General features: G+C 44.7%; 1 protein-coding gene across 1 annotated transcript in view; it reads left to right on the top strand.

The window, feature by feature from the left end:
- The window catches only part of Casr (calcium sensing receptor), a 28200-nt gene extending 3991 nt beyond the window's left edge, over positions 1 to 24209 (top strand). The window contains exons 3-6 of the mRNA XM_034515452.2: positions 3668 to 4552; positions 18372 to 18602; positions 20942 to 21065; positions 21904 to 24209. Coding sequence (XP_034371343.1) covers positions 3668 to 4552; positions 18372 to 18602; positions 20942 to 21065; positions 21904 to 23408 — 2745 coding nt within the window. The 3' untranslated portion in view covers positions 23409 to 24209. The remainder of the gene's footprint in view (positions 1 to 3667; positions 4553 to 18371; positions 18603 to 20941; positions 21066 to 21903) is intronic.
- The last annotated feature ends 539 nt before the right edge of the window (positions 24210 to 24748 follow it).

Raw genomic sequence — 24748 nt, 5'->3', positions numbered from 1 at the left:
TTTCCTCAAAGTCTCTTCCTCCGTATTTATCAGCTTTCGTTCAGTGGGGAAATCAAGCTTGCTTCCCCACAATACAGGAGTTTAGTCACTGTGTCATTCATTCTGAAATGAAGCATACCCTAATATCCCCCAACAAATATTGACAAAGTGTACATAAACAGTCTCCATCATGCAGGAACTCAGCCTGGGCAGGAGGTGGGTGTGTCTTCAAATACTAATCTTTCACCAAAACAAGTCTTTTATAAGCATTAATTCAAAGTTGTGTTCCACTTCCCCCACACCAAACAACAGCAAACTCTAAATGCCATTTTATTACCCCTATAGCACTATGGCCCATCAAGTCAACCTTTCTTTGGATTAATAACTACAAATCTATCATATCGCTTTGTCACAGTGAAATTGCAAGTAGCTTAAAAGTCTGTGGATAAGAAAATGGAATCATCTTGGTTGTGATGTAGCCTTCAGTTTTAAGTTAAATTAAGGATCAGACTTCAAAATTTTTCAGTGTTTAATATTTGAAAAAATATTCAAAATTCATATGAATTCATATGTTGCAAGGGGTCCGCTTCTTTACCGAGAGCCTTAATCCTTTTGTAGACTTGTAACAACAGAGACATTCTTGTCTTACACTTCCAGGAAGTAAAATAAAGATGGTCCACATAGGGAAACCCTGACTCTCTTATGTTTGTACCTAAAAGCTCTGACCCCAACACCATTAGTCAATGTGCTGAGCGTGTTTAAGTCTGTCAGATTGTGAAAGAATTATTTTAAAAGCGCCATGAAGGTGAGTCGTCAGCCCAGGGGTAGAAGACGGAGATGACGTCAGGTTAAAAACTAGGAGGGGAGAGCGTCACTTCTGCATGGCTAGAGGACAGGAAGAGTATGATTGATCAAAGTGGTAAGGAGGCTGCAGCTGGCTGGGTGTGGTGGTGCTCACACCTTCAATCCCGGCAGGTGGAGATCTGCGAATTTGAGACCAAACTGCTCTACAGCGTGGGCGGGCTACAAAGTGATACTCTGTCTCAACTTACCTTCATGATGCATTTAAAATAACGCTGCACAGTCCGCCTGCCAGATTTAAACATGCAGCACACTGACCACACAGAGAAACACTGTCTCAAAACAAAAACAAAAACAAAACAAAAACCCCAAAAAACAAAAAAATCAAAATAATAATAATGATGAGAAAAGAGGATGAAGAGGATGACGAGGATGACGGTGATGATTATTAGTCATGATTATTAGTCATTCGTTCAGCAGGAGTTTTTTTCTGTGGTTTCAAGTTAGAATTACTGAGGGAGATGCTTGGGCTCACCCTACAGAGCTCATGGCTTAGCAGGCTAGGATGCAGCCTATCTGGAACTTCCATCCTTCCCCAGTGAATTGCACTGCAGGGCTAGAAAACACTGCTCTGTGGGTAGGGCAGCCAGCCCAGCCCTGTTACTTATATCTCAATCACGCCACCAAGTGGATGTAACAAAAAGACCAGCTGGAAGAAACTGGTCAGAAAGGTTGTCTGAATTTTCCATGTTGTTTTCCCCTCCGTCAAGGAAAGTTCGATGTGTTTTTAAAGGCTTTTTCTTTTGGGAGGACACAGAGTGACATTTACTTGACTTTATAGGTTGTCTTTTGAAAACAAGGCAAATATATTAAATACATTAAGAGAATATATTCACAAGAGACAGTATGAGTTATGAGTTTTAATTTATATCCTTTTATAAACATTTTTGGTCCATTTTTCAAAAGTAAACAAAGAAGTGAGCAATGATAGGCAAATGTCAGAACAAATCCCTAACTCTGAAACTAGTTTCTTTTTCTCTTTCTTTCTTCTTTCTTTCTTTCTTTCAATCTACAAACAAAACTTTCAAAAATTAATAATGTGGATGTGGCTAAGACATCTGTCACCCCATTGATCGCCAGGGTTGATTCAGCTGATCTGGCTGGCTAGGCAGGTGTGGTCCCCTTCCTCCCTCACCACTTTAGGTACGTTCTTACTGAGGCTGCTCATGGTCAAGGAGGACCTTGCATGAACAGAGGAAGGCCAGTCAGCTGGGTAACTGTGCTTCCCTGTTAGGACCCCCAAGCAGGCTCTCGAAAATTAGGAACACGTACACAAATCACTTCATCTTATCACCTAGATCCTGAATTTCTATGAAAGCAGGAGGGGATTATTCAAATTTTAAAAAGTTGTCGCTTTCATGTTAGAGCTTCTAAGATCAAAGCCCTTATCAGAGTTGTTGCCTTTGGCAGATTTGAGTCTTTCATAGTCCAGTATCTTGGATATCGTTCATATTAAGACTCTAAATGGATGAAAAAGACGCCTGTTGGAAATGTTTACTTTAAAAGATTGCCCCAACGAAGCTAATTATTCCCATTAGTAAAAAGTGTTGAAAAGCATTCTCTTCGGCTTGTTTTCTGAAGAAGTTCAAGGGTGCCTTAGGGAACTATAGAGAACAGCGGCTGTTGACTGCTACTTCACTTCCCAGAAGGACTCTATTAAGAGGAAAGCAGTCTGTTCATCAGAAGAAATGCTCTGATAACTTGGGACTCCCTAGCTGGTGAGCTGTGATGACTCCCAGGGGTGCTACCAGGGGGCCAACCAGGGGGTATTGATTCTTTGATGCTTTCAGGCACTAAGTGGGTCCTAGGGAGAGAAGAACCTGAACATTCCCACTAGGGTTGGTCAGCTCGTCCATTGCCCAGCTCCAGTGGTCTCTGAACATCAAAAAATTTTCTGTCTCTGATGGACACCCATGAGCAAATGTAGAACTGCCTGAGAGCAGAGTGGAGGAGGGGGGCAAGAAGGAGGGGCTATCAACAACGCTCCTTCTCCAGGCTTCCTTTCAGCCTCTATAATGTCTCTGAGACTCACATCGGACTCTGGAAAAGTAGTCTTAGTCATCACCTGCAGTTGATCAAAGAAAGGGGATTTAAGTGGTAGTTGAACCACTGGGGAACCTGGAGAAGAAAAGGTGTTCTTCTGGTGATAATTAGTGAGGTATTGTTATTAATCTGTGAGACAACTGAGTTTACATTACTAAGCTTGAGTGATTTATCTGAGCCTAGAAGCTAAACAGCTCTAGAAATTTACTGTAATTGATGTTCGTTTTATCTAAAGAAAGTAGGAGAGGAATCTTGGGGAAATGGGAAGAGAAAAAAGGGGCAGAGTCAGAGGAGGACCTTCCTTGGGGGTCCTCTGAAAAGCCTAAAGTTTATAACTCTAGGAAAGCTGATTCTTCCAGATGTTGGATTATGTACCGAACATTCATAACAGTAATCGGGAAGCTATAATGTTCATACCGGAACCTGAGCCCAACAGGCAAAATGTGTGTCAACTGAACACATGAATCTAGTATAACCAAAGAGGCACCTCAGAGGAAGCTAGAAGGCACAAGACTCCTTTAGAAAGAAGTGCATTCCACTATGAAGGGGTTTAGTGGATTGCTAGTAGCAGTTTTGAAGGCATCGTTGTGAAGAATCATGCACTGGGAATTAGAAAGTTCACCAAATAAACTAACAGGTGCTTGGGGGATTCATGTTGGGGTGGAACTGCCTGATTGTCCTCACACCTCCATCCTACCCACACTGACATTAATTACGTTAATCCTTGAGACTGGCTTGGGACATCACTCTCACTCACTCATTCTGAGTTCTTGGTTCTTCCCAGGTGAGCTACGCCTCCTCTAGCAGGCTCCTCAGCAATAAGAACCAGTTCAAGTCCTTCCTCCGCACCATTCCCAATGATGAACACCAGGCCACCGCGATGGCTGACATTATCGAGTATTTCCGTTGGAACTGGGTGGGCACAATTGCAGCTGATGATGACTATGGCAGGCCTGGCATTGAGAAGTTCCGAGAGGAAGCCGAGGAGAGGGACATCTGCATTGACTTCAGCGAGCTCATCTCCCAGTACTCTGGTGAGAAAGAGATCCAGCAGGTGGTGGAAGTGATCCAGAACTCTACAGCAAAGGTTATTGTCGTTTTCTCCAGCGGCCCAGACCTAGAACCCCTCATTAAGGAGATTGTGAGGCGTAACATCACAGGCAGGATCTGGCTGGCCAGCGAGGCCTGGGCCAGTTCCTCCCTGATTGCTATGCCTGAGTACTTCCATGTTGTTGGAGGCACCATTGGGTTCGGTCTGAAGGCTGGGCAGATTCCAGGCTTCCGAGAATTCCTACAGAAAGTCCATCCCAGGAAGTCTGTCCACAATGGTTTTGCCAAAGAGTTTTGGGAAGAAACATTTAATTGCCACCTGCAAGAAGGCGCAAAAGGGCCTTTACCTGTGGACACCTTCGGGAGAAGTCACGAGGAAGGTGGCAACAGGTTATTCAATAGCTCCACCGCCTTCCGACCCCTCTGCACAGGGGATGAGAACATCAATAGTGTCGAGACCCCTTACATGGACTATGAACATTTACGGATATCCTACAACGTGTACTTAGCCGTCTACTCCATTGCGCATGCCCTGCAAGATATATACACCTGCTTACCCGGAAGAGGGCTTTTCACCAACGGGTCCTGTGCAGACATCAAGAAGGTTGAGGCCTGGCAGGTAAGTCTCTCGCTTAGCTAGCAGTTCTCTGTGTGATAAAACAGAATCAGGGTGCTGCAGCAAAGGAACATAATGACTACATTATTTACTTTTGTGGCGCTGTGATCCAAAGTATCTGAGAAACCAACTTAAAGGATTTATTTGGACTCATGGTTTCCAAGGGTCTAGTCCATGGGACATTTGGTCCCATGTGCTTGAGAAGGACATCATAGCCATAATAGTATGTGGCATAAGAGAACTGTTCACTTCTTGGCCAACCAGGAAGCAGAGACAAGGACCTACTAGCCCTCCTCCTCCTCCTCCTCCTCCTCCTCTTCCTCCTCCTCCTCCTCCTCTTCTTCTTCCTCCTCCTCCCTCTCCCCCCTTTTCCTCTTCCTCTTCCTCTTCTTCTTCCCCTTCTTCCTTTATCTCCAGGACCTCAGGCAGGGGGATGGTGCCAGCATCAGAGCGAGTTTTTCCTTCTCAGCTACACTTCTCTGAAGGCACATTCATAGTCACACCCAGGGGTAGGCCTCCATCTCCTGGGTAATCAGTTAAGACAACGAAGATTAGTCATCTGGGTGATTACAAAAATTGCAATATCAAAATGAGAGCAAAGTAGGACTTTGGATTCATAAAACATTATCAAACGTCTGAGAAGCCACCTGCTACAGAACTGATGGCGCTTGACTACCTGTCACTGGAAAGCTGCAGTTCAACCATCAATTAGTCTGACGTCCAGAACACCTAAAGCACTGCTCCTGAATGTCCTCCAGTGTCTGGGGACTTGTTTAGTGTGGCTTCAGTAACATCTGAGTTAAAAATATTTTCTCTTGTGAGTAACCAGCATTTGTCCAATACCTATTGCATTCCATACGCTTACAGGGAGGAAAGTGGTGCTGTGTGCAGACATTGTGTTTGCTATACGGGGCTCTTCCTGGACTGGACTGGCCGGCTGGCCAGCTAAGCACTAACTTGGGGCACAAGCATTCGAAAGGCTTGCCAAACCAAAATGGTAAATGTTTCAAAGGGAAACACTAGCAATAACTACAAAAAAAAAAAAAAAAAAAAAAAAAAAAAAAAGTCAGGACTTAAGTGAAGGTCTTACAGGTGTTTTATGGGTTATTCATGTAGGTGTCTAGGAGTTTTTAACTATACATAAAAGTGACATTACAATGTTGGTCATCTCATGAGTTTCTGAAGGGAACAACCAAGACTGGATTATATCCTAAGTGGCTGCTTCGGTCTTGCATGTCAACTCTGGTTTTTCAATCAGACTCTGTTTTATACCTTTTGAATGTTTTTCTCAGCTCCAGAATGTAGCAGAGAAACTGCATAAGAATGGAATGAGGTATCCCTTGACTCTGAATCTAATGACCCAGGTTCAGCATCCCCTTTCTAAGCTGTGATCTTAGGCAAGCCAAGACTCTAAGTGACAGCCTCTTCCCTTGCAACATGAACCTTATGTCTAACTGGCTGTCCACACACGTTTCTTTTAAAAATGAAATGAGGTATGAAAGCAAGTCATAAACTTGTAAGCTATAAACAAATACGTAGGCATTACGGTAATAATTTGTGTGTGGGGTGTATGTTCATGTGTGGGTGTGGGCGCGTGTGTCACATGCATGCAGACATCAACAATCAACTCTTGGGTGTCTTCTTCACTATCTCTCCACCTAATTTTTGAGACAAGGCCTCTCACTAAACCTGGAGCTCACTGACAGTGAATGAGCTTTCTGTCTCTTCCTCCTTCCCTCCAATGCTATGACCACAGAGATGTACCATCATGTCTGGCCTTTTACATAAGTGCTGGAAACTGAACTCAGTTCTTCATGCAAGCATTTTAATGGCTGAGCTATTTTTGACAGCCCTTATTGTGTGGTATCTTAACATATTCATAATCAACCAGTGGACAAAAATTAGAAGTAAAACAACTTTGTATACACATCCCCACAAGCATAAACCTTTCAGGGAAAGATACTAAGAAACAAAGAGCATGTAACTTGTGTGTGTTAATGTAGCAATTCCCATGTACTTGTAAGGAGTAACTGTCTAGGCTCATAAAACAAGTCAGGATTCACGGGTTCCCAGACCTCCTTGAATGGGAGAATCTCCCTCAGACATCACTGCCAACAGAAGTTTCTCATCTCTGTGGGCTGCCCAAACCTCCTCTTCACACTGAACTACTACCAAAAGCATTAAGCTACAATGAAGACCTCAGGAATCACGCTTCAAATGCAAAGTTTTAAGTAAGATGAAGTAAACAATAATATCTGGATGGTAAATATCTCTTCACCTATAGCCCATGAAGGAAGACCTCACCTCTTGAAAATGCTACAGGAGCAGGGTAGGCTAGAAAGGGAAGAAGTTTTCCATGGGAAACTTGGCTTTCCAGTAACTCTTCTCCAGACTAGGAAGTAAGATGGTCAGACTAAATTTGAGACAGGGGAGAGACTAGAGTTATGATTCAAGCTCATTAGTAATGTCATAGAAAACCCAAGCCAAATTGACCTGTGCAAAGAGGGGGAAAAGGAAATTTTGTGGCTAATCTTGCTGCAGAGCTCAGAAGTGTACCCACCACAGGTGATTCCATCTCCGTCTTTCTGTTCCTTATTCCCCAGTGCCACTGCTCGCAGCCTCCACGGTAGCTTTAAGTTCAAAAAGGTTAAGAACGAGGGGTGGGCAGGGACTGGAAATGGCTCCTGAGTACTGAGGATGGGTGGTATGCACATAAGCTAACATGTCTTCTGGGATGACTACAGTCTCCATTGAGCCCCAGTAGCCTACAAGTTCTCTAAGATCTTGGCCATGTCTTTCACTATCAGGAGATGTACCAGCAAGTGTGATGTCATTATGAGGGCGTATGTCGGTAGAAGTCTGCCACCTATATACAGTATCATCTAAGAATTAGCTTGCAGCCCAGTGTCTGCCATCTCTCAACTCTTTGCTTCTAAACCACTTGCCCAGCACCATCCTTCAAATTCCGTATTAATTTTTGATGCAGAAATCTTGTTTCTTATTAGCTGTTGGCATGGCATCTTTTGTCCTTCATCTCTTCAAGTCTATGTCCCATGAAAGGAAGACCCAAGGAGCACCATGTTTTATTTCTAAGCACTATCCACCATGAACTTTTCCTTTTTGTCAGAATTTAGTTTCTCTTGGAAATCTTTTCCAGACAGACTCTCATGTACTTCCATTCCGTTAGGTTTTCTTCCTCGTTTTTTGCTGGCTCTCTGCCAGGCATAAGCTTTTTTCATTGATGGAAATTCCTACCTGCGTGTGGACCATTTCTGGCCTTGTGGCTCTGGCTAAATTCTATTGCCTTTTAGAATGTATGCAGATAGGGGCTTCCCACTCATGCCTACAATGCACATATATTAGCTCTAGAATCCTGTGGTGGGAATACCCTCAAAGACCACAAGATGGAAATATCATCACACAAAAGAAAGTGGAATTCTCAGAACTTGCGTGCATTTATCCTTCTTGGAGATACACGTGTCCTCAGAGTGTAGCAAATGCACCAGGGGTCCTGCTATGTCTTTATTCCCCCCCCCCACACACAATTTATTCACTCCTTTTCCTCCCACCACTTCACAAAGAAAATAAAGAAACATGTTGTCCTGGTGTACAATCTAAAGAAGAACCTCACATTTTCTTCTCAGTGGAATTATCATTTTCCTTTTAGCATTCTGAAAACAGAAGAATGCCTTCTCTGAGGAAAAAAAAACCTAAATACCTTTTTGTTTTAATTGCTTTTTATTGACACATACTCATTGAATAAAGACATTTTTATTCAAATATGTCATGTATTTTGATCACATTCACCCTCCCTTACCTTCCCCTTTCTCCCCTCTCCCGATGCCCATTAAATTATTTCCCAGACAATCTCACTTCTGTTTTATAGATGAGATTTATTTATCTGTATAAATTCTAATAAGAAATAAGAAAAAAACCCACCAAAACATGTGATAGTTGGCCAATTTTGCCCAATCAGATCATCTTTGTTTATCTCCATTTTTCAGCTAATGATATAATTTCATTCTTACCTATGGCTGATTAAAACTCCATTGCATCCACACTCAGGGTCATATGGCAGTTCTTCTTTCAGCTTTCTGGGGAAACTCCATACTGGCAGTCATAGTGGCTAGTCTAATTTACATTCTCACCAAGACCCTTCAAAGGTTCCCTTTTCCCCACATCCTCACTAGCTATAGCTCAGTGGGAAAGAACTTACCTAGCAGTCATGAGGTTTGTGGCTTCAAATTTCAGTGCCATTTTAAAAAAAAAAAAAATAGATGTTTTTGTGTGTGCCAAAAATAATTAAAGACTCTATCATTGCTCTTACATGTGAAACGATTTTCACCTCTTTCTTCCCCATTGCATGACTTAAAGGTGAAGTATTATGCAGAATACAAAGTGCTCTAATATAAAACTTACATGCCTGCATGCCAAAAGAACTACTGGGGATGCTTAAAGAGATGAGTTTGGGCCTGGAGCTCCATGTTTAAAAGCACTGGTTGTTCTTCCAGAAAACCAGGGTTAAATTCCCAACACCCACATAGCTCACAACTGTCCGTAATTCCAGTTCCAGGGAATTCAATGCCCTCTTCTTGCCTCTGCACATGGTACACAGATATGCATTCAGACAAAACATCCATACACATAAATTTAAATTTGTTGATTATTTAAAAAGAGAAATGGGACTTAGACAAGTGTAGAGATGACTCTCCAAGTTTATGAGTATTGTACTCCGATTCTAGCCTAGCACCCACATGATGACTAAGAGGAGATACAAAAGTGGCTTGACATTTTACTTTAACTCCAGTCCCAGGGGATCATCCGATGTCTTCTGGCTTCTGCTGATACCAAGCATGCACATGGTATACAAACATCCATGAAGGCTAAATACCCATAATCATAGAATAAAGTAATACTTTCTAAAAATATTTAAAGAAATAATACTTAGTAAACAAATAATGGGTTGGTACTGGACAAGACACAACTTTTGACTAAAATACATTTCTCACTCACATGACTGAGGAGGAAAGACCACAATACCATCCAGGTTAGAATTTAAAGGAAAGAAAGAAATGGGAAATGTCATGCAAGATAGTCCTGAAGAACAGGTAGGATTTGTGGGTATGGAGCAGGTTCTGTATGGGGAAATGCTGGTGCAGAGGTAAATGAAGACTAGATGGATGGTTCACAGCAACACTAGCTTCATAAAGGAGTCATGATGTGGAGGAGGCAGAATACAATCTTCCGGTTCCATTTGCATGACGTTCTATCTCTAATGACAAATCAGTGGGGGTCCTGGCTGTGAGGACATGGAGTTTGGCTGGCGTCTTAGGTATGATTTCTATTCCTGTGTAGAGACACCATGACCAAGGCAACTCTTACAAAGGAAAACACTTAATTAGAGCTGGCATACTGTTTCAGAGGTTCAGTTCATTATCATCATGGCAAGAAGCATGGCAACATGCAGGCAGACATGGTGCTGGAGACAGGGCTTAGAGTTCTAAGCAGATGCAAAGGCAGCAGAATAAGACTGTGTCCCACACTGGGTGGAGCTTGAGCGTAGAGACCTCAAAGCCCCACCCCTACAATGACATACTTCCTGGAATAAGGTCACACCTTCCCCAACAAAGCCACACCTCCTAATAGTGCCATTCGCCGTGGGCCACGCATTCAAACACATGGTCTATTGTGGCCATTCCTCTTCAAACCACCACAGCTGGAGAGCAGCATCAGGAAGCCTTGTAGGGTGAAGGCAGTGAGAGTAACGAAGGGGTGTTTCGATAAAATTCAGTTTACTTATGTGGGTGTACTTATGCAAAGTATTTCTCATCAAGGAGGATTAGGATTTTTAAATCTTAAAGATAGAAAAGAATAAACCACATTTGAAAAGCAGGATGTCATTCACTTCAAACTTCTTTTCCAACTATGGCCTCCCATAATCCTCCATCCCACTTTTATTTTACCTTATTTTTAAAGATTTGTTTTTATTTTATGTGAATGAGTGTTTTGTCTGCATGGTTGTCTACGTACATCCATCCCTGGTGCTCAAGGAGGCTGGAAAAGGGCATTAAACTTCCTGGGATAAAGGATGGTTGTGAGCCACCATGTGGGTGCTGGGAATTGAACCCAGGTTCTCTCCAAGAATAATAAGTGTTCTTAACCATTGAGCCATTTCTCCAGGCTCCCACCATCCCATTTTTAAACTTTCTTCTCAGCCTAAGTTTCATACTAGTTAAGTTGTTGAACTAGAGACAGGCAGCCCAATGACCTGTCTACTCTGACTTCTACACACGAGCAGCTGGTAATGTAGATTGGCTCATGTAAATTGATAAAGACTATCCCTCTAGACTGCACCATTCTCAGCTGCCCGCTAATAGTTTTCTGACCTTAGGCAGCCACTTAATGCCCTGTGCCCCACTTTTCCAGCCTGAGAAACAGGCACCATGAGACTTACAAGTTTGTTATAAGTCGATAATCAGTTAATATATTCAGAGAGGTGAGGGTGGTGTCTACACCAAATAAATGTTCAATAAACAGTAGTCTCCAGCACTCTTTTATCTTGTGGATGGGGACAAAAACCCGAGGTGACTAAAGTTACTTACCAAAGTCAGATAGTTACCCAGTAAGAAAGGCCATGTCTAGATGACCTGTGCCCTGTCATGGACACTGCTACCCCTGAAAGAGCTGTGTAGTCAAAAGGTCCCTCTGCATACACATCTTTTAGATCCTGAGAGGCTGCTGGCCCATAGATGGGTTCCTAGGGAAGACACTAGTGCAATGTTGAACTCAGGGATTTGTCCTCACAGCCCGATTCACACACACACTTTCTACAGGGAGAAAGTATGGTGTGGGGGAAGCCGAATGTGGGTGTGACTGTCCATGTTAGGGTATAACCAACATCTCTTTATCTGTATCAAATTCTATTATATCTCATCCTCAAAACAGCTTTTCTGTTCCTACTTGTGAAATAAACAAATAAATCAAGGAAGAGACTTGGCTGCAGATATATACTAAAAGAAAACAGAACTTTCATGGATGATATGACTGTGTATTGATAGATGAGGGAGAGGTGTGTGTTCTCAGAGAAGTGGCCATGTTCCCAGTCAGCTGCTGTGGTTCTGGTATTCTACATGGTAGAGATCATTATGGACTACTATTTCCTGAGCATCTATTATGTGTGGGTAGATGAGAAATACGGGACTGGTCTTTGGCAGTTTCTATACCCATAGGTATGTGAAGGCAGCCAGAGATAGTGCCAGATAGTCAGGAGCTGCATCAGGTGGTGCCCTCTGTTGTTAATAGCTCTCAAGCAAGCCTTGGGTGATGGGTCTCAGCCCTACAAGAGTGTTACAGCCCTTGCATTACCTTAAAATGTCAGGATTCCTCTGACTTTGACAAAGCCCAAAAATATAGTTCCCAGACCTAGGGTGTCCTTAGATCCTTGGCCCTTGGAGCTGCTCCTGCTCTTACCTCTGTCAGGGTCACAGTCACAGCCATTGTTACGTCTCTTCTGCTGAAGCTCCCAGAGCTCTGCCTCTACCACATGAAGGCCTGTAGTCCCCTGAGACCCCTTCCTTCTAAGAGGCAGCCACCCCTTGCTTCCCCAGTAACTCAGCTTGCCAGCCACTCTACCAAGAGAGCTGAAGAGACCTGAACAGCTGGAAAAGCAGTGTCCACATTGATCATCGCAGACCCTCTGTGCACATAGAGGCTTGTGTCTACACTAGTTCTGGCACGGTCCCTTTTACACCAGTCGCAGCAATCCCCCTGCAGCCAGGCCTCCAGGAGAAGATCTCTGACTTTGGTATGGGGAAGTAAAATCACAGAGAAAGTCTCAGTTATGCTGTTCAAGTAGTCAAGCCAGCACTGGGCTCCAGACGCCAAAGCAAGCCTTTGGATTATAGTGTCACTTCCACAGAGCATCCGTGGGGTGGTCCCAGTAGCTGCTGTTGGTGTAAGAGTGGCTCTGTTGACTGCTTGACTGATCGTCTTTTTGCCCAAGGCAGCCAGCTTTGTAGAGGAGATTCTCATAGCTGGAGGCAGGGAGAATTGTCCAGTCCCCACTCCCTTGTTTCTTCATAGGAATATGAACAGCAGAAGGAGTGCTTATAGTCAGAACTTATCATTGACACTGACAGTGACTTTAAATGATCTTAACAGTGCTCTACATAGGAGACCTCAAAACCCATCCTCACAATGACACGCTTCTTCCAACAAGGCCATATGTACTCCACTAAGGACACACCTACTAATAGTGCCACGCACTATTATGAAAGCCAAGAATTCAAACACATGAGTCTATAGGGGCCATAACTCTCCAAACCACCACACTCATAGCTACGAAAATTTAGACATCATTCAATACGTTTGTTTCTAAATCTAAAATAAAAATTAAAATACACTTATATATACCACACAGTGTGAATTTGACTGGGGAAATATGTCCCATCGTTTATTTACTCTATACATTTGTGCTCAGGAGACAAAAATCACATGCAGTGGCTTTCATCAAATTGTTCAACCTTCCTGGAGAAGGACTCATAGTGACCATCAGATCAAGTTTAAGCACTCAGTTCTACCTAACAGAATCAAAGGAAAAACACTGTAATTTTGATTACAATTAATAGGTCTCTTAAATAGATTGAGTAATGAGGTCTTATGGGTGATTCAGTCCATTGACTGTAATTCTTTCTCCTTTGCTACTTTGTTTAGGCTTTGTTATTGTTTATTCTACAGAAAGCTATAATATATATCTGAATGAAAGTGAGGCATTGGCACCTTACAACACCAAAAATAAAATAAAAAACAATGACGAGACAGCAATTCCTGTTGGATAATATCTTCCCACCTCTTTATGTTGTCAATGAGAGGATAATTGTTATTATATACTAACCAAAAATAAAAAAAAAAATGTTTGCATACATTAAAAAAAAAAACCCACTGCTCTAACAATGACTGACACTTGAACTGTGCCCCAGGAAAAGGAGGAGGGTCCCCTTCCTTTGTCTCAGTCAGAGACAGCACAGCTTTATAAATTTTGTCTGAAACCTGCTTCTGCATTATCAGTAAAGCAAAGGACAGGAATGGGGGGGATATTGTGATACAGACATTGAGAGTACGGCAAGGGGCTGGAGAAATAGCACAGAGGATAAGCACAGTTGATATGCAGGCATCAGGACCTGAGTTTGACCTATGCAGCCCATACGCCATAACTCCAGAGCTGAAGCAGATCTAGAGTATTACTGGGGCTGGCTGGCCAACAGCCTAGTTCCAGTTCAATAGGAGATCTTTCCTCCTACTGAAACCAGATGTCCTTTTTGGGCTCTGGCACATGTACAGACATGTGCATATGCACAAGCTGGGTGTGGTGGCACTGGCTGCTCTGTTCCAGAGGACCTGGGTTTGATTCCCGGCACATACATAGTAGCTCTCAATAGTCTGTAGCTCCAGTTCCAAGAGATCAGGTGTCCTCTTCTGGCCTCCTGGAAGAACAAAGCATGCACATGGTATACAGACATGGATGCAGGCAAAACATCCATACATACAAAATAAAAAATGTTAAGAGAATAGTGGTTTCATCCCTGGCAGAATGTACCTGGTTATCTCAAACTAATTTCAGGCTTGGCAGGCATTATTCTTATACTGGTGTCAGCAGGATCTGGGCTTTAAACTCCATGGTGCATTCTAAGGGTTCTATACTAGAAAACTATGTGTGGGGCGGGGCAGGATTTTAGGGCAATCGTGGGGCAAATGAGAAAGCCACAACTCAGAAGGCTTCAGTCAGATCCAGCTGAGCCCCTAGTGTAGAAATCCAGCATAACGAGTTCTTTAGTGGAAACTTGAAAACTTTGAGGATACGATTTTGGGATGTATCCTTCTTCCAAGTTAGGAACATGGGTTAAATCACTAGCCAGAACCAACAGTGACACACCTGAAGCCAGTGATGCTTGCTAGTTTGTTTGTGTTATCTGTCTGTGTGGAAGGTAACTGGCTAGTTATGAAATAATGGCATTCCAGCTCTTGTCCCCATCTTTCCCCACTCCTGGACACTGTAGAGGGCAGTGAACACAAGAGAGAAGAGAAGTCATCTGTTGCTTGCTGGGTGTCTTAGTCAGGGTTTCTATTCCTGCACAAACATCATGACCAAGAAGCAAGTTGAGGAGGAAAGGATTTATTCAGCTTACACTTCCACATTACTGTTCATCACCAAAGGAAGTAAGGACTGGAACTCAAGCAGGTCAGGAAGCAGGAGCTGGTGCAGAGGCCATGGAGGGATGTTACTTACTGGCTTGCTTTTCCTGGCTTGCTCAGCTTGCTTTCTTATAGAACCCAGAACTACCAGCCCAGGGATGGCACCATCCACAATGCCTCTTCCCCCATTGATCACTAATTGAGAAAATGCTTTACAGCTGGATCTCATGAAGGCATTTCCTCAAGGGAGGCTCCTTTCTCTGTGATAACTCCAGCTTGTGTCAAGTTGACACACAAAGCCAGCCAGTACAATGTGTGAAGAGCCACAAGAGGAAAGAAATTGATGGCTCTACTTTCTCTATTACATATAATATTATTCAGAGTTCTCAGAGAAGCAAGGCAATGGGCTATGGATATACAGGTATGCATTTATGGAAGATGAGCAGTCCTCAGTCTACAGGCTAGGGACACAGGATGTTGGTAGCATAGCTCCATTGGAAGACCTCACAAGTAGAGAAGCCAATAGTGCAACTCTCAGCTGGAAGATGAAATCCTGAGAACCTGGGAATGCAGCTGTTGGTGAAGCCCTGGGGTCCCGAGCATGAACTTCTGATATCCAACAAAAGGCGAGTGTATCCTCAGTCTTCGGGAGAGAGGCCAGTTTACCGTCCGTATTTGTTTTCTATGATCATCCTAAGGTTACATGGTGTCCACTGACATTAGGTGTGGATCTTTCCCACCAGGCTAACTGGACTCACATGCTAGTCCCTTCTGATGCACACTAGGTTGCTCATCCAGATACCATTTGACCAGATTTGCAGGTAATCTGCAATCCAGTCAGCTCAGCACCTAATATTAACCACATACACACATGAAGGGTTCTTCAAATAAGAGTAGAGCTTTTTTAAAAAATGCATTTAATAAGGAAATCGTAGTGACCTCTTCACCTTGGGCACTGAGCCAGTTCTACTGGAGGCAGCGTGGAGCAGCAGAAAGGTGTGTTTACGTACCAGCCCTAACCTTTACCAACTGACTTCTGCAAGTTGCTTAGCCTTCAGTGTCCAGTTTCATTGTTCATAAAAGGAATCCACAGGGCCGCGAGGCATCAGTGAAGCTATATTCACAGATATCGATGCTGACACATGTCACTAGATGGGCTTCCACGCCTCCCTCTCTACTGTTCTAATCTCCTTCCACGGCAAAGCCAGAGCAGGTGTGGCAAGTGGAAAAGGCAGTAGCAACCGTAGCCTCTTCCATGATAAAGTGATTCCATGCACAGAAGACTAAGGCAAGAAGCTTCTGGAAGCTTCCTAGAGAAGTTTGAAGCATGTTTATCTGAGCCATGGGAGGGCTTCAGCTAGAAGTGGGAGGAGCTATGTATCTTCAGCCAGAAGTGGGAGGAGCTATGTATCTTCAGCTAGAAGTGGGAGGAGCTATGTATCCTCAGCCAGAAGTGGGAGGAGCTATGGCCACATCACAGAGGTCTCAGAGTCAGAAGAAGGAAGCTCTGAGAGCCACAGGCGGGAGACTGTTAAAGAGCGGGGAGCTGTGTGCTCCTGTGAGAAGGATGTGAGCACACAGAGATGCCTTTGTAAGAGAAAGTAGGAAAGGCAGGTGCACTCTTAAAGGAGGGTACATGTGACCCCCTCTAATCAAGACTGATTTAAGAAGTAAGTAAAAATGAAGGCGAAGTTGATGGAGACAAAGACTGATGACCACTGGGGAAGAAAGAAGAAATTTCTCAGAAGAAAATGAGAGATACAATACCTTGGTGGGATTCATTCCTCACCAGGTTTGAGGATGGTTCTGTCTGGTTGTAGAACTGGCTGGTATAGAAGAAGCAGGCCCTATTCTGCAAGGTCCTAGGACAAAAGCCAGGACACCCAGAGCGGGAGTAGGACACTAAGAGAGTGGACCGTAAAAAGCAGGCCTGGTGAAGCAGCCAGGAACACGCCTAAAGATGAGCAGGTTTCCCCCATGGACTTCTGCCTCCAAACGTGTCTCTGAGTTCTTATGAGTAAATCCTGGCCATTCCTGTTCTCTGTCCTTACAACAGGTGCAGATGTTAAAATCCAATCAATGCAAGAGTATGTTAAGAAGCAGCATCAGCTCTGTGAGGTTCTCCTGGGGCTCTGGCCAGGCCAGCAAGGCTTGACACACATCAGATATCTGTGAAGAACTGATGTTTGTTTGAGCTTCAGCATGGTCCAGTAAAGTCAAGACCATATGGACTTACACTAAACTTTCCCCCAGTATCTCATTAGATATACTAATTTTTAAAGTACTTTTAAAATAATTAAAAGCTGGGCATGGTATGGCATGCCTGTAACCCCAACACTCAGAAGACAGAGGAGGGGAGATTGTGATTTCAAAGACAGCCTGGGACATGTGGCAAAGCCATATGAATGCCCCCACCAAAACAAAAGAAAAAAAATCTATGAAAGTGGATGTTGCCTCTAGATGTGCTCCAATCCACAGACCAGAAGACTCAGTGCTCAATCTGAGGCACTTTAGCCAACCCAACTAGGCCTCACCACACCTCAGGCAGGAAAGTGGGACCTGCAAGGGACAGAGGCTCCTGAGGTACAGTGGAAATGAGTGTGTCGTATTCCACCACTGGGCCTGTCTTCTCACTTGGCGCCTCAGTAGCATAGACCAGGAGCTGCAACAGAGTGTGGTGCTTACTTACAAGCATGGGCTTATAATTCAGGACAAAGTATTTCAATTTTCTGTACCTCAGTTCCCCAATTAATAAAATGGGGAGTGGAGCCAGGCGTGGTGGCACATGCCTTTAATTCCTGCACTCAGAAGGCAGAGGTGGGGTTGGAGCTTTTAAGTTTAAGACCAGCACAATCTACAAAGCGAGTTCCAGAGCTATACTGTGAGACCTTGTCTCAAACAAACAAACAAACAAACAACAACAAAACAAAAGGGGAAGGGGCATTCATGCTATTTTGTGATTAAATAACACAAAATACTGTGGACCGTGCCTCAAAGGCAGTAAAACAATATTTAAAACTTCAAATGACTCATGTGTAATAGCAATTACTACAGTTGCTTTTATGAGCAAGGGCTCTGTTGACCCCTAAGATCAATTCAAGGATATGTCATGACTGTCAACAGTGATGGCCGGGGCTCTACCCACAGTGTCTCTGTTCCTTCCTTCTGCTCCACACTGAATTTTGGCAGCAAGACATCTCTAGAGACTCAAAGCCATAGGGAAAGAAGGTGCAAAGATCAAGAACTCTCAGTCTTCCCTCCTCTCCTTCCCCAACACCCAACTCATGAGATGCCAGGAAGGGCCTGACCCTGATGGTCATGGTTCCAAAGGTCACGGTGCACCTAAAGAGGCTTTCACTTGATGAAAATGTGGTCAGGGAAGATATAGTCTTTTCTCCTCCCCAGCTTCAAAAAAGTGTTTCCTACACCACTTACATTGTAAGTAGTAAATAAAGCATGGCTTACCAGAGCTACCACAGACACATCAAGCACTGTAAGAAAAAGTGAAGGAAGGCCTCTTCTTTAGTTTCACGTTTCTTTCTTTGCTGGAATGAGATAGTCACTGTACACAATCAAGAAAGCTGCAGGTATTAGTCCACAGCTCCCATTCATTCATCTCTGTCCTCTTCAGGTCCTGAAGCACCTACGGCACCTGAACTTCACCAACAACATGGGGGAGCAGGTGACCTTCGATGAGTGCGGTGACCTGGTGGGGAACTATTCCATCATCAACTGGCGCCTCTCCCCAGAGGACGGCTCCATTGTGTTCAAGGAAGTTGGGTACTACAACGTGTATGCCAAGAAGGGAGAAAGACTCTTCATCAATGAGGAGAAGATCTTGTGGAGTGGGTTCTCCAGAGAGGTACTAGCAAAACACCCCATGTCAGCACTACAGACAGGGGACTGATGGCTTGGGAGGGCCTTGGGATTCATGAAGGGCCCTTAGGATAATGTCTTTTCCTAAACTCCCCAGCTCTGGGTGTCCAGGATTCCCATGAAATAAGAGTGTTTTAGTGATGAGAGGAACCCAGGAGGCTGAGCTTCATGACTAACCACGCTTTTGACTCCCTGGCTAGTCATAAAGTTTCTCAGGCATAAACTTCCCCCAACCAGAGCAAAATATTTAAGCAAACATCTCTCAAGTCAGTGGTTCTCAAATGGCACTGAAGTTGACATCCTAACTTGTCTAGGGGATTCAAGTTTGAGGTTGAAAGGATATTGAGATTTAGGTTGTTACAATGACCAAGAAGTAACGATGTCCTTCGACACTTGGGGTTCAGGGATGCTAAATGCCTAGCATGCCTGAGACAATCTTTCATAGCATCTTCCATCCACCTCAGTTTCCATTAGCCATGTAAGGATGTGAGCCCAAAATAGACCTGGGTGCTTTAGAACAAGGACATTCAAATAACCAGGCTAGCCCATACAAAACTCAAAAGGGCTGTTGATTCTACTTTGGGAGCCCCCTAACAAAGAGGAAGATGCTTGTGACTCTGGTCAAGATATCCTGCCCATATCTGAAAGCCTGACTAATAACCAGAAGTTTATTACTCAATGAAGATGCTTATTAAGAAAAGACATAGGGTATGCTGAATATTCTGGGTGGCCGTATGCTAATGTACTGCTTAAATTTTTTTTTTTTTTTTGTCAACTTGACACAGCTAGTATCATCTGGAAAAAAAGAAAACCTCAATTGGAAAAAATAAATGACCCATCAGATCCACTTGTGTTTAAGTCCATGAAGCAGTTTTGACCTAATGATTGATGAAGGAATGCCTAGCCCAATATGGCTGCTGCCACCCTTGGGAGGGTAGGCTTGAGTGGCATAAAAAAAAGTAAGCTGAGCAAGCCAGGGGGAGCAAGCCAATAAGCAGCATCCCTCTATGGCCTCTGCTTCAGTTCCTGCCTCAAGTTCCTATCCTGGCTTTCCCCGATGATGGACTGCAGCCTAAAGGAAGGAAACCATTCCTCCCCAGGTTGTTTTTGGTCCTGGTGTTTCCCACAACAAAAGCATAATGAGGCTGCTAGAACAGAGCAAGATGTGGAGCCCCAGCCCCTCTGCAGCCTCTGCAGCCTCAGGACCAGGCATCCTCTACAACATCTTGGGAGTCTGGCTGAGATCCACTACAGTGCTCTTTGCAGTGCCTTTCGGTTGAGCACTGTGAACCACTTTTCATAACATGACCAAAGAGTCAACTTGATCTTATTTCCAAATTGCTACTATTTTGCTGTTTCCCGGTCTGTGGGATGACTTCACCACGGGGAGGTCTCCTGTGACAGAGAATCTCATCCACAACGGGCAAGTCCTCACCTCACTTACAACATGTGTCATGACCTCCGCAGAATGGAGGTTTTGGAATTCCAAAATTCCAAAAATTCCAAAAATGGGTGAAATTCTTATGCCCACTAATTACATCTTTGTCTGCTTTTCAAATGACCGGAGCCCAAACAAACTGGCTGTCCCATCACCAGCACACTGCTACTGTGTGATCAGCTTATCATATGTCTTCATTAATTCATGCAATTATCTGTCATTGGGATGTGACTCATCTCCCCTCCTACCTGGAAACTATTTTCTGTACAGGTCCTTGTAATCCTAATGTCCTCTATCAGGCAATGAGCATGCCAGGCATAAATATTAGTACATGTATAACAGAGATAATCCTTATGCATGCAGTCATTTATGTCCCTGACTACTTGACAGAATTATAAATTAAATGTCAATTCTTGATGGAAACGTGACCTGAAAGCTGGCACACAATAGGCACCCAACAAATCTTGGAGTCAAACTGGCTTCTGAAAAATTGGTAGAAGCAAGTACAAAAGCACCAGGTATGTTTATGAATTATGTATTAATAACTTCCTTACAAATTTCATAAGGTTGCTACTGAGATCAAGTGAAATCTAGGACTTTGCATGTGAGTTTGAACTAAACAGCCAAGTCTGTCCACATGTGGCCTTACCACCTTTTACTTTTACAAGGAACAGGACCAAGAAGCCTGGCGCGCGCTCTCTCTCTCTCTCTCTCTCTCTCTCTCTCTCTCTCTCTCTCTCTCTGGAATGGCCTAGAGTTGGCCACACTCATCCTTATACCCAACTCCTCATTTTGTCTATGTCAAAGGAATTGCAAGACTGACCCTTGACTGCCCACCCCCCCCCCCCCAATGCCAGCCCCAAACCTCTTATGTTCTCTGCCCTCAGGTGCCCTTCTCCAACTGCAGCCGGGACTGTCAGGCAGGGACCAGGAAAGGGATCATTGAGGGCGAGCCCACCTGCTGCTTTGAGTGTGTGGAATGTCCTGATGGAGAGTACAGTGGTGAGACAGGTAAGGGATCAGCCCCTCACATACCCTGTGCAGGACTTGGGCTGCCTCAGGGCAACAGTAAAGCCCATGGGAGAGCTGGACAGAGCTGGTGCTTTTAGAATCACTAGCTGTCTAGGGAGAGCAGGCTTAAGCACTGCATCCGCTGGGCAGGAGATGAAGAGAAAAACCTCATCAGGTATCATTTAAATATTCCAGATGTTTATAAAAATTCCTGTAACAGTCTTTTCTCTGCCTCCAACCCTGCCACCCAATAGTGTGTCTCTTTTCTTAAAGCTCCATGGCCCTAAGTGGACAAAGTGCCATCTGCTCCATCTCCAGGGCTCCAGAGTCAAGGCTGTGACAGATTGCCTGCCGATGCCTGGTGTTATATGTTCTCTCTCTCTCTCTCTCTCTCTCTCTCTCTCTCTCTCTCTCTCTTCCTGGGTCTCAAGCTTTTTATACATTTGTTTGTTTGTTGTTTGCTTCATGTGTGTGTGAGTGTTTTGCATGTCTGTATGTGTACCAAACGAATACCTGGTAGCTAGAGGTGGTAGAAGAGAATATTAGATCTCCTAGAACTGGAGTTACAGATGGCTCTGAGCTGCCATGCTAGTACTGGACTCAAACAGGAGTTCTCTGTGAGAGCAGCAAGTGCCTTTTACCACTGCGTCATTTCGCCAACCCAGGCTCAACTTCTTCTAAAAGAAAATCACAATTAGACCCCTTTATTCTTGATAGATGTAAAACATAGCAATAATATATCGATAAGTAAAATACGAAGGGACCACATCTACCCTCCACATGCACACTTACATTGACTGTGCCACGCAGTAACTGAATATGCACTGGTCATTTTCAGATGCGAGTGCCTGTGATAAGTGCCCGGATGACTTCTGGTCCAATGAGAACCACACATCCTGCATTGCCAAGGAGATTGAGTTTCTGGCGTGGACCGAGCCCTTTGGAATCGCTCTCACTCTCTTTGCAGTGCTGGGCATTTTCCTAACCGCCTTTGTGCTGGGCGTCTTCATCAAGTTCCGAAACACGCCCATCGTCAAGGCTACCAACCGAGAGCTGTCCTACCTCCTGCTCTTCTCACTACTCTGCTGCTTCTCCAGCTCCCTGTTCTTCATTGGGGAGCCCCAGGACTGGACGTGCCGCCTGCGACAGCCCGCCTTCGGCATCAGCTTCGTGCTCTGTATCTCGTGCATCTTGGTGAAGACCAATCGTGTCCTCCTGGTATTTGAGGCCAAGATACCCACCAGCTTCCACCGGAAGTGGTGGGGACTCAACCTGCAGTTCCTGCTCGTTTTCCTGTGCACCTTCATGCAGATTGTAATCTGCATCATCTGGCTCTACACGGCACCCCCCTCCAGCTACCGCAACCATGAGCTGGAAGACGAAATCATCTTCATCACGTGTCATGAGGGCTCACTCATGGCGCTCGGCTCCCTGATTGGCTATACCTGCCTGCTGGCTGCCATCTGCTTCTTCTTTGCTTTCAAGTCCCGGAAGCTGCCAGAGAACTTCAACGAAGCCAAGTTCATTACCTTCAGCATGCTCATCTTCTTCATCGTCTGGATCTCCTTCATTCCCGCCTACGCCAGCACCTACGGCAAGTTTGTCTCTGCAGTGGAGGTGATCGCCATCCTGGCAGCCAGCTTTGGCTTGCTAGCCTGCATCTTCTTCAACAAGGTCTACATCATCCTCTTCAAGCCTTCCCGGAACACCATCGAGGAGGTGCGCTCCAGCACCGCGGCGCATGCTTTCAAAGTGGCAGCCCGCGCCACTCTACGCCGCCCCAACATCTCCCGGAAGCGGTCCAGCAGCCTCGGAGGCTCCACTGGCTCCATTCCCTCCTCCTCCATCAGCAGCAAAAGCAATAGCGAAGACCGGTTCCCGCAGCCAGAGAGGCAGAAGCAACAGCAACCGCTGGCCCTGACCCAGCAAGAACAGCAGCAGCCCCTGACTCTCCAGCCACAACCACAGCAGCAGCCACAGCAGCCGAGATGCAAACAGAAGGTCATCTTCGGCAGTGGCACAGTCACCTTCTCTCTGAGCTTTGACGAGCCTCAGAAGAATGCCATGGACCACAGGAACTCCATGCGTCAGAACTCCCTGGAGGCCCAGAAGAGCAATGACACCTTGAATCGACACCAGGCCCTGCTTCCCCTACAGTGTGCAGAGGCGGACTCAGAAATGACCATTCAGGAAACAGGCTTGCAAGGGCCCATGGTGGGGGACCACCAGCCAGAAATGGAAAGCCCAGATGAGATGTCCCCAGCGCTGGTCATGTCCACCTCTCGGAGCTTCGTCATTAGCAGTGGAGGTAGCTCTGTGACAGAAAACATACTGCACTCCTAATGAAAGAAAAGGCTAACCAGTTGAGAGTTTTTCTTAGAGTCCCAGGAAAACGGGTGGGTTCTTCCTTTCTTCCCAGGAAGCCAGGGAGAGTAGGTACATCAAATGCCTGTACTCAGTTGCACTGCTTTGCATGACAGTGAACTGATGATGGGTGTGCTCTTTAAAGTTGGAAGAGCCATGTTTTGGGGTCGTTTTCCAGAGCTCAGTACCATCTCCAGTTTGCTGAAGCCTTTTCCTCTGCTCCATCCACCACCAGCTCAGATGAAAGCAAGGCTATACGCTACCTACTTGCTTCCCTCTAAAAATGCTCATATCTAGAAATGCCTGCTGCAAGAGTCTATGGATAGCATGGTCTGAAACACAGTCCAGATACAGACCGATGGGGCATCAGATCTGCCATCACTAGAGTTGAGTCTGAAAGCCGGAGATAGTCACTGGGACTGTCTGATCACATTGACAGTGGACAGAACGTTACGTGTTCAAGACACCAGGCAGATGTATCCTCTCCTATTTATAAAGACCTTAGAAGTGTGGTCTTTTTATCCTCCCTGTTGCTGCTATTGTGTGGCCTCGATTCCATCTGCATCCTTCCTGTGGCATCACATCTGGATGTGTCCAGAATCTGAAGACAATGCCACTTTTAGATCTCAGGATCATTAAGCATCACCTCTAAGCACTGGGAAAGGACTAAATCCAATGAGCTGTCTCTGTAACTGATATTGCTGTACATAGCTTAATCCTTAAGAAAATGCGTCTGTTGTAATGGTCCATGGGTGATTGATTATAAACTGAAAAATGTCACAGTCTGGATTCTATAAGGCAGTATTATTGAGTTCTGTTTTCCTTTCCCATCCTGTACCCTCATCCTGGTGAGCAGAGCCCATGGGGTCCCTATCAAGACATCATGGCTCCAACCACCCCCCACAACCCATCCCTGAACTAAAGGCTTTATGAAGGCAAATCCTGACCTGGCTCTATGGAGAATAAGCTCCCAGAAGAAAGCACAGTTCCCGGTGAATGCCACAGTTCCCTCAGCAGTGCTCAGCAGTGAAATTAAATGTGCCCTGGCCACTGCTAGGAACTCAGACTCTGGACGACAGAGACCAAGGTCCAGGCTCTAGCTTGGTCACTGGAAAGATGGGTAGTTATAAGGTAGACACCACAGCCTCTTTAAACCCCAGCTTCCTTAAGTGTAAAGTAGGGAGTTACAGTTCTTTCCCACGGAGCTCTCAGATGAGTTAAGTAAGCATGTGTGTGTCATACCTTAGCACAGTGTCTAACACATCATACACATTTAGTGTTAGTAAATATGATTAGTGATATAGTAACTACTAGTTTCC

The sequence above is a fragment of the Arvicanthis niloticus genome, chromosome 12 (genome assembly GCF_011762505.2).
Source record: "Arvicanthis niloticus isolate mArvNil1 chromosome 12, mArvNil1.pat.X, whole genome shotgun sequence".
Lineage (NCBI taxonomy): Eukaryota > Metazoa > Chordata > Mammalia > Rodentia > Muridae > Arvicanthis > Arvicanthis niloticus.
This window is presented reverse-complemented; position numbering and strand designations above follow the sequence as displayed.